At 46.3% G+C, this 10,090-nt stretch overlaps 1 protein-coding gene across 1 annotated transcript; it reads left to right on the top strand.

Moving 5' to 3' along the window:
* Positions 1–1,089: 1,089 nt before the first annotated feature.
* Positions 1,090–5,377, top strand: LOC311325601 (von Willebrand factor C domain-containing protein 2-like; the record flags this gene model as incomplete). Its single annotated transcript, XM_084458322.1, has 3 exons — positions 1,090–1,431; positions 2,341–2,470; positions 5,190–5,377. 3 exons carry the CDS (start codon positions 1,090–1,092, stop codon positions 5,375–5,377), a joined length of 660 nt encoding a protein of 219 aa, XP_084314448.1.
* Positions 5,378–10,090: the final 4,713 nt, after the last annotated feature.

The raw sequence follows: 10,090 nt of genomic DNA, 5'->3' as shown, positions 1-10,090 counted from the left end.
AGTAGTACATTGGCTCTTCCTACGTTAAATGCAATTATTGTTAGTCGCTTTGGATAAAAGCGTCTGCTAAATGACTGTAATGTAATGTAAGTTAATGCGAACAAATACTGTTATGCAATGCTGGGCAGTATGACTGTAGCCTACATCTCACCTCAGTATGTATTTCTGTGTACATGTCAATCAGGCCATCTCCCAGGACCCTGCGGACCTCTGAGATCTCCGCCCCGGGGACATGCTCCACGACCAGGTCCCACAACGACTGCGGGGCTTCGGGATCTTCCATGAAGAGAAGACGCTTTAGGGGTCTGGGGGTGTAAAGATAATGATTTAGGATAGTCAGTGAGATGTTACAGAAACCCCGAGTTGTGTTGTGTTTCTGATCATGCTTCCCAGCGACAAACTCACCGTGTTGCCTCCACCGGTATCCATGTAAACAGTGTGGTCTCCAAGGCGTGTGCAAAACATCGCGAGATTATCTAGAGTTCCCAACTCTCCTTATAATAATCTTATTTCTAACACGAATGTATGTTTGTTCAATAAGGAATATATTCACTTGGTATTAAAGTTCGAAGTGAAAAGACATATCACAATGTAATCATAAATCGATAAATGTTCAGTTCATTTTTTAAAAACATTTTATTTACATCAACAATCCAATTGCGCTATAGTTAGGCCAACTAAGTATTTTTTATTTCCCGCAAGGAGAGGACAACGTGAAACAATAAAGGCCAATATATGTTTTAAAATCCCCCGAGAATTTAGATTGTTTCCACATTTCATACATTAACACCCCTTTCACAAACATTTCGCACAGACAGCCGAAGGGACGGACTTCAAGACTGGCAGTCACGTGTAGATTGAAATCTAACCCCTACAGAGTCGTAATAACTAACCTCCCATCATTCCCCCCAAGACCTGGAGAGATCTGGCGCACCAGCTCGGTGCAAACTTGAACTATTGTGGAGGGTTTTATTCAGAAACCGCGTAATTCATAAAGGTCAGAATCCAGAAGACGGGTGTGTAGGAGATCTTTCCGTCATAGTACTGTATGCGAGGATACAGTCGTTTTGGAATACTTTTATTATGAGCATGCCTTCATCCGCTCGTTTCTCTCTGCGGGTTCTGCGGCCCCTGCTCGCGCTCCTGCTGTGCGCCCGGTCCGCTCCCGGGTTCTCCGTGGCGGGGCAAGAGAACACCTGCGACGCCAACGGCAGCGTCTACTACGTGGGAGAGTGGTACTTTCTGGACTCGGACCACTGCACGCAGTGTGAGTGCACGCCGGAGGGATCCGCCTGCGCCCGGACCGAGTGCACCTCTCTGCCGGCCGCCTGCATCCATGTCAGCCACTATCCTACAGACTGCTGCCCGAGGTGCGAGAAGATAGGCTGCGAGTACCGGGGAGAGGTTTACGACCTGGGACAACACTTTCAGGTAGGCGACGGTGAGAGGTGGGCTAAGTTGTAGCGCCACATGTAGATCGATAGGCTAGTTGTGGGTTTGTGCATATTTGGACCGTGGTAAAATGCTGCTCCTCTATAGTTGCCAAACCCCATAACTGGTTGATCTCCAGACAGCATTCCTCTGCGTAATTACGCGCATCCAAACATACATTCACCGCCCTTCTTCACTGTTTTAAGTCGACGTTAAAAAGGTTTGTTCCATAGAATAACTAAGAAAAAATCCTGAAAGCATTTTAGAATAGGCCTTTTTGGCCTGAAAGCATTTTAGAAAAGGCCTTTTTGGCCACAGCTGGATTTGCAGATGACGTGATGTTGTTGGAATATGCATGCATTGCGCCCCCCTGTGGCCAGACCTAGAAGCGGCGTGACGGTGGCAGTTGGGGTCTATTGTATCTGCACAATGCAGCACACATCGAGCTGTTGATTGACGGAATGCATTTACTGTCAGTGTGCTCTCTGAAGCAGTCAGAGCACCAAGGACACACCTACTATGTATCTGACAGCGCACATGTGTGTGTGTGTGTGTGTGTGTATGTATGTGTAATGTGTGTGTGTTTGTGTGTGTGTATGTATATGTGTAATGTGTGTGTGTGTGTATGTATATGTGTAATGTGTGTGTGTGTGTTTGTGTGTGTGTATGTGTATGTATATGTGTGTGTGTGTGTATGTATATGTGTGTATGTATACGTGTAATGTGTGTGTGTGTGTGTATGTATATGTGTGTATGTATATGTGTGTGTGTGTGTGTGTGTATGTATATATGTGTGTATGTATATTTGTGTGTATGTATATATGTGTGTATGTATATGTGTGTGTGTGTGTGTGTGTGTGTGTGTATGTGTGTCTATGTATATATATGTGTGTGTGTGTGTGTGTGCAGCCGTCCGAGTGTGAGCAGTGCACCTGTGACCTGGACGGTATCGCCCGCTGCCTGGTGGCGGACTGCGCCCCCCCTCCCTGCGTCAACGCCGTGTACGCGCCCGGCCGCTGCTGCCCAGAGTGCCCGGAGGGTGAGTAGAGCCACACCGCCGCACTCACACTCAATAACATGGCCGCCCAGGTGATCAGCCCAGAACCTATAAGTACCACCCAGCCTGTTCTCACCATGACTATATATATATATATAATATCTTCTGCTACTGTATAGCTATATTTATATATATATAATTTTCTATTATATTCGATACTGTAAAGTCACTATACATGTGGATGTATATAGTCCCTGATATCCCTCTTGTTATGCTGCTACCCAGTCAATCGCCCCCCCTCCCCTCGCACCCCCCGCCTTATCTAGTGTCTTTTTTTGTTACTCTGTATCTAGTGTTTATTTTCTTTCCAGCCTTTCTGTAATTTCAACTGCTGGGACGCCAGATTTCACCCTGGGGGGGTCAATAAAGTATCTATCTATCTATCTATCTATCTATCTATCTATCTATCTATCTATCTATCTATCTATCTATCTATCTATCTACTGTATCTATCCGTCCGTCCGTCCGTCTGAACTGCCATTTTGTTTCACGTCGTTATCCAGTCTGAATTGGCTCCCATGGCAGCCATTTTCCCAGATGGGCGTCGCCAAAGAGGCAGTCCCTCACTGATTAGTTCATCCCCCTAACCAATCACAGCACGCAAAAAAAACAAAACACGGGACGTTGATTGGCCTGGTTGGAATTCCAACCGAGAAATCCCTCTAGACGAGAGCTTGTCCAGACCTTGAATCGCATTCAGGGGTTGGAGCCAGGCTAACGGCCACACCCAGTCATGGTTGTTTGTTTGTTGATATTTTCCTCTCGGTCACACAAGCAACAGTCAACAGTCCCTGGAACACTTTGATGGGAATATCTACTGGACTCTATCACATACAGTTGACTCGAACTCAAAACTTTTTTTCCCAGTAAATATATTTCCAATGATGCTATTCATATGTGAAGTGTCCTTGAACAAGACACCTAATCGCAAAATTGCTCCCAATGAGCACCTTGCACGGCAGCTACCGCCATTAGTGTGTGTGTGAATGGGTGAATGAGAGGCCATTGTAAAGCGCTTTGAGTGCCGCTAAGGTGGAAAAGTGCTATATAAGTGCAGTCCATTTACCATTTACCATTTAAGAAACTAATCTTCCACCGTGCTCAGGGGTGATTTCAGCCCATTCCTCTACACATATTCTTGGGGGTCCTCTTGTGAACCCTGATCTTTACTGCTTTCCACAAATGCTCATTCGGTGATTGACTGGGCCATTCAAACACCTCAATTTCCTTTCTCTGAAACCACTTGAGTCTCCTTTGCTCTGTGCTTTGGATCGTTGTCCTGCTGGAGGGTTCACCCTCATCCTCCTCATCCCGGTGGATGACAGCAGGTCCACCCACGTCTCATCCTCATCATCCCGGTGGCTGACAGCAGGTCCACTCATTTCTCATCCTCATCATCCTGGTGGATGACAGCAGGTCCACTCATGTCTCATCCTCATCATCCTGGTGGATGACAGCAGGTCCACCCAGGTCTCATCCTCATCATCCTGGTGGATGACAGCAGGTCCACTCACGTCTCATCCTTATCATCCTGGTGGATGACAGCAGGTCCACTCATGTCTCATCCTCATCATCCCGGTGGATGACAGCAGATTCATGTCAACAAATAACATATAAAATACAGAGAACAACACAACTAAATATACAAAAGGCGTAGAGCACGTAGGAACAATAAGAAATGAAGGTATATTACTACATGAGCAGCTGGTGGTAAGGACTTCTGATAGTTTCAGTTTAAAGCTGGCTAAAGGAATAAGTGCCATCAGTTTGAGGCTTGACTGAAGTCATTCCAAGACCAAGGACCAGAATAAAAAAGACTCCTTTTTCCAGCCTCAGTCCGCACAGCAGGTACCTGGAACCGTATCCAGGCACTGGATCTGAGGTTGTGAGAGTCACAAACTGGTACAAAACTTTAACATATGTACCGAGGGAGCTTGCCTAAAATGGCCTTGTGAGGAGCTCCTGTGAGAGGCCTGTTGATGGCGGAGCGATGCTCCCTCCACTTGCGGATAACGGCCCCAACGGCGCTCACTGAAATATCCCCATGTTTTGAAATACGTCTGTAACCAGTTCTTTTTGGATGCTGAGCTACAAACTGGTTGTGAATATCTTGAGAGCTCATTGCTTTTACATCACGAGATTTCTAGTGTGACCGCTTGGTAACAACAAAACCTTTTTATAGCCCGTCAATTTGCACTAACCCAGCTGATGTTGATTTGCACAGATAGCAGGTAGAAATATGAATGACTTGGGGATGTCAGCTGGTGCCTTGCCTTTCCGGCCTGGGTTTACTGCTTTTTCTTGGTGTGTTCAATACTGTGTCATTCTACTTTATTCCACATTAAATTATTTATGGACTTTACTTTTGTTATTTCATGTGGGGATTTCTTGAGTTAATGTCTAGTAAAAAATGCACGGGAATGGCATCATTGGAAATGTATTTACTGGGAAAAAAAGTTGACGCATTCAATACTTATTCTCCCCACTGTAGCGAATTAACGCCCATATTCATGATTAATATTAACATTCAGCATGAACCCTGACTGACACACACACACACACACACACACACAGTATTATCTGTGGATGGAGAGAGGATTCCAGTACGATATAAGATCCAAAACAAAGACGTACCCCTGCGTTTACAGCCTCGGTACCGGTTCTGTAGCCTGTTCACCATCCGGTTCCTGTTGTTCCTCAGGTCCGAACTGCTACGTGGACTCCTCCAGGACCAAGGTGATCCCGGCCGGCGGGTCCGTGTGGGTCGACACCTGCACCAAGTGTCGCTGTCACGACGGGCAGGACGCGGGCTACTGGGAGGGCAACCGGCTGGCCACCTGCGCTCGGGTCCGTCACTGCAACCCCGACGACCCGGCCCAGCAGAACTGACCCCCCAGGACGGGCTGGACCCATCCTAAATCAACCCCTCCCCTACAGGACACCTCGGACCATTCCAGTCCCAAATCAACACCTAACGCCCCTGCACCCTCAATCCCATCAATAAACACAGACACGTGAAGATCTGAGGGGATGTTACAGGTTAAAAGGGATGTACTGTAATAAGAGCACAGCCATTGTTTTAGAGATACACTATATGGACAAAAGTATTGGGACAGCTACACATAACACCTACAGGAGCGTTTATGACATCCCATTCTAAATTCATAGGCATTATTATGGAGTTGGTCCCCCTTTGCAGCTATAACAGCTTCCGCTCTTCTGGGAAGGCTTTCTGTGTGTCTGTGGGCATTTTTGCCCATTCATCCAGAATAAACTTGTGAGGTCAGACACTGATGTTGGAAAAACCTTGTAGAAAGCCTTCCCAGAAGAGTGGAAACTGTTATAGCTGCAAAGGAGGGACCAACTTCATATTTATGCCTATGAATTTAGAATGGGATGTCATAAAAGCTCCTGTAGGTGTAATGGTGTGTAGGTGGCCCAATATTTCTGTCCATATAGTGTATACTGATATGTTCTGTCCAACTTTGACTGATGAGCTGTTTGGAATGGTTGCCATGTTAGCTTACACCTGTCCTGTCCACTCAGATCTCCACTAATAGGCCCTGTGCACCAGCTCCACTACTTCCTGAAAGTCACTTGGCATCTAGATTTCCTGTCCTATATGATTGGATTAAGTGATTTATCAGGTGTGCGGCAGACCCAGCGCACAACTGATTAATCACTTAATCCAATCATATTGGACAGGAAATAAAGATGCCAAGTGACTTTCAGGAAGTAGTGGAGCTGGTGCACAGGGCCTATAGTGCATGCTGTAGGCATAGTGGACATGACAGTAGAGGTTCGGGACGGATCTGGGACGCAACTCTGCCCCCTGGTGGCTATCCGCGGGACTTGGGAAGAATGAGCGAGTTGAATGAATCTAGCGTGTGATAATGATAATGACAACAACGTAGCAGGTGGAGTAGCTGGTTGTAGGCCTACACCCATGCCAACGTTCAAACGTACTGTAGGTTAGACTATGAAGACCGTCCCAAAGTCCGATTTTGGGATGTGTGTAGTGCTTTTTGTAGTAGTTTGTAGTTTTTTGATTCGTTAATTTTAAAGTTTGTGCAATGACTGTGACAGAATGTCTTTTTTAGCAGTAGCTGTAGGCCGATAGCCTCCAGAAGATTCAGTTGACCAGGACACAGATGAGGCGTAGGCTACTCATGGGCTAATAAAAGGTCATGTTTTGGACTGAGGTTGTAACCTGGGTTTGTGGAGACCGCGCCCTGACCAGCCCAGAAGGGACCGTTGCATGAAAACCAAAAAGACAATCTTTCAGTCTAGTTAGTCTCAGCTGCCCAGACCCTGTGTGTGTTTGTGTGTGGGCAGGTCCATCCATGCAGGCGTGGACAGACTGCACCGACCGACCCCCCGGTTCTATGTTCCCCGGGTCCTATGTTCCCCCCCGAAAAAGGGTTCTATGTTCCCCGGGTCCTATGTTCCCCCCCGAAAAAGGGTACTATGTTCCCCGCCGAAAAAGGGTTCTATGTTCCCATCCGAAAAAGGGTCCTATGTTCCCCGGGTCCTATGTTCCCCCCGAAAAAGAGTCCTATGTTCCCCATGTCTTATATGTTTCCCCCGAAAAAGGGTCCTATGTTCCCCAGGTCCTATGTTCCCCCCGAAACGCGAAAGATAAACGTGATCATGCCATCGCATGATTTAATGCCTAAAGGGGCAGATTAGGTGCCTATTTTAGAAAGGTAGGACCCGGGGAACATAGGACCCTTTTTCGGGGGAACATATGACCCGGGGAACATAGAACCCTTTTTCGGGGGAAACATAGGACCCGGGGAACATAGAACCCTTTTTTGGGTGGAACATAGGACCCGGGGAACATAGAACCCTTTTTCGGGTGGAATATAGGACCCAGGGAGCATAGGACCCTTTTTTGGGGGGAACATAGAACCCGGGGAACATAGACATGTTCCCCTAAAAACCCGCCGTCCTTTGAAAAGCACACTTCAGTGCAGAGCTGGTCTGAATCCACAGGAGAGGATAAAAAAGCTCCTCTTGATTATGATGTTGACGACGTTACAGTAGAACGCTGTGTGATTCTCTTTTGCCTGATGTCATTCGCTATTTCTCATTAGGGGCCAATAAAGCACATAAACAGCCTTCCTCTGACTATTATTAACAGTATGTCCTCTGGCTAAAATACTGTACTGTTCTGCCTCTTGTATCTGCCAGTAAAAAAGATGTTTACTTTCAAAAGTGGATGCATCGTCTCCATGGGGATGAAATAGCGTTATTGTTCAATTTCTGTCGGCGCTCCGTGCTGTTGACAGTCCGGGGACCGTGGTTCTCCCTCAACAATATCTATTCTGGTTCCTGCTCGTGTTGCAGTGTGGATTTGGGTCACGGAGTGTTCCGATGAATCTAGAAATAAGACAACACACACGGATACGCCACCTGAATCTCAATTCAATCCATAGCTGTAACAACAACAGCACCACACATCACCAGTACAACCTTTTTACCATCAGATTTATTGATTGTATAGAAAAAGTAGGTTTGATATGACAGTATGCATTCTATATAAGATATAACATTTTCAACATTCAGTGTACAAAAACCTAGATACAATAACGTTTAAAAATGCACGCAGGCATGAAGGCCTGATGCCGTCAGTCGGATGTTGAGTGGACCTCTGCTGCCATGGTCTTACAGAACTAATTTTCCCATGATCCTCTCTCAGTGGCCCTTGCCTCACCTCCTTCTCAGGGCCCCCTGACAGTGAGGGAAGAGGCACCCAATGGGAGCTGGAATAAGCCTGGGCACGTCGTCTCCAGACCCAATCACGGGCGAGGATGAAAGACCGGGGTGACAGCTGTGATGTCCTGCCCGGCGATAATAGCAGTTTCAAATGGAGCGTCCTGTCCTGGGGCACCTCAGTCCAATTCCTCTCATTACTTGGACTAGACATGAGATGGCGACCAGCTGTTTGAAGGGAATTGTGGGTAGCGTTGTCGGGAGCTGAACGGTGTATTAAAGTGTATTGTAGCGAGAGATTCCATGGCCGGGCATGTCTCTAGACTTGTGCTATATAGTTTACCTTGTTTTAGCAACGGAGGGTGCCTTGGACAATATGTACAACAGCAAACCTGTACTAGTACACAGCACACAAGTCTATGATAGGAGACTCAAACTGATTCATACTACTACTGACGCAGCTTGCTTTAGTCACCAGCAGCCTTTTACACTAGTAGTAATGCACTCAAAACAAAAGGCAACAAATGATATGAGAGAGAGAGAGAGAGAGGAGAGATGGAGAGAGAGAGAGAGAGAGAGAGAGAGGAGAGAGAGATGGAGAGAGGAGATATGGAGAGAGAGAGGAGAGATAGAGGAGAGAGAGAGAGGAGAGAGAGAGAGGAGAGAGAGAGGAGAGAGAGATAGAAGAGAAGAGAGAGATGGAGAGAGGATATATGGAAAGAGGGGAGAGATAGAGAGGAGAGAGAGAGAGGAGAGATAGAGAGAGAGATAGAGAGAGGAGAGAGAGATAGAGGAGAGATAGAGAGAGGAGAGAGTGAGAGAGGAGAGAGAGAGACAGAGAGGAGCAGTGTTCTTCGGACAGCTGTGTGCATGTCATCGATTCCAGAAAAAAACTTGTATTCACAAAGGGTACACGACGGAGAGAAGGAGAGAGATGTGGAGATGATGGAGAGAAGAAGAGATGTGGAGATGATGGAGAGAAGGAGAGAGGTGGAGATGATGGAGAGAAGGAGAGAGAGGTGGAGATGATGGAGAGAAGGAGAGAGGGGTGGAGATGATGGAGAGAAGGAGAGAGGGGTGGAGATGATGGAGAGAGGGGTGGAGATGATGGAGAGAAGGAGAGAGGTGGAGATGATGGAGAGAAGGAGAGAGAGGTGGAGATGGAGAGAAGGAGGAGAAGGAGTGGTGGAGAGAGGAGCGGGAGAGAAAAGAGGGGAGATCTGCTCTCGTCTCGACGGCGGAGGGAACGGACCGTGTCTGTGTCCAGGAGAGACCACCCTCTGCAAGTAGAAAAGAGAGACCAGCAACATCACGTCACACTACACTGGAACGCCAATACAAAAAAAAAAAAAAACACTTCAGTTCCCAGAATGCATCATTCTTTCACCATGCCCCTCATATTAACTCCTCATATTAACTCCTCATATTAACTCCTCATATTAACCCCTCATATTAACCCCTCATATTAACCCCTCATATTAACTCCTCATATTAACTCCTCATATTCACTCCTCATATTAACCACTCATATTAACTCCTCATATTAACTCCTCATAACTCCTCATATTAACCCCTCATATTAACTCCTCATATTAACTCCTCATATTAACTCCTCATATTAACCCCTCATATTAACTCCTCATATTAACTCCTCATATTAACTCCTCATATTAACTCCTCATATTAACCCCTCATATTAACCCCTCATATTAACTCCTCATATTAACCCCTCATATTAACTCCTCATATTAACCCCTCATATTAACCCCTCATATTAACCCCTCATATTAACCCCTCATATTAACTCCTCATATTAACCCCTCATATTAACCCCTCATATTAACTCCTCATATTAACTCCTCATATTAACTCCTCATATTAACCCCT

This window comes from Borostomias antarcticus (assembly GCF_949987555.1).
Source record: "Borostomias antarcticus genome assembly, chromosome: 24".
NCBI classification, from domain to species: domain Eukaryota; kingdom Metazoa; phylum Chordata; class Actinopteri; order Stomiiformes; family Stomiidae; genus Borostomias; species Borostomias antarcticus.
This window is presented reverse-complemented; position numbering and strand designations above follow the sequence as displayed.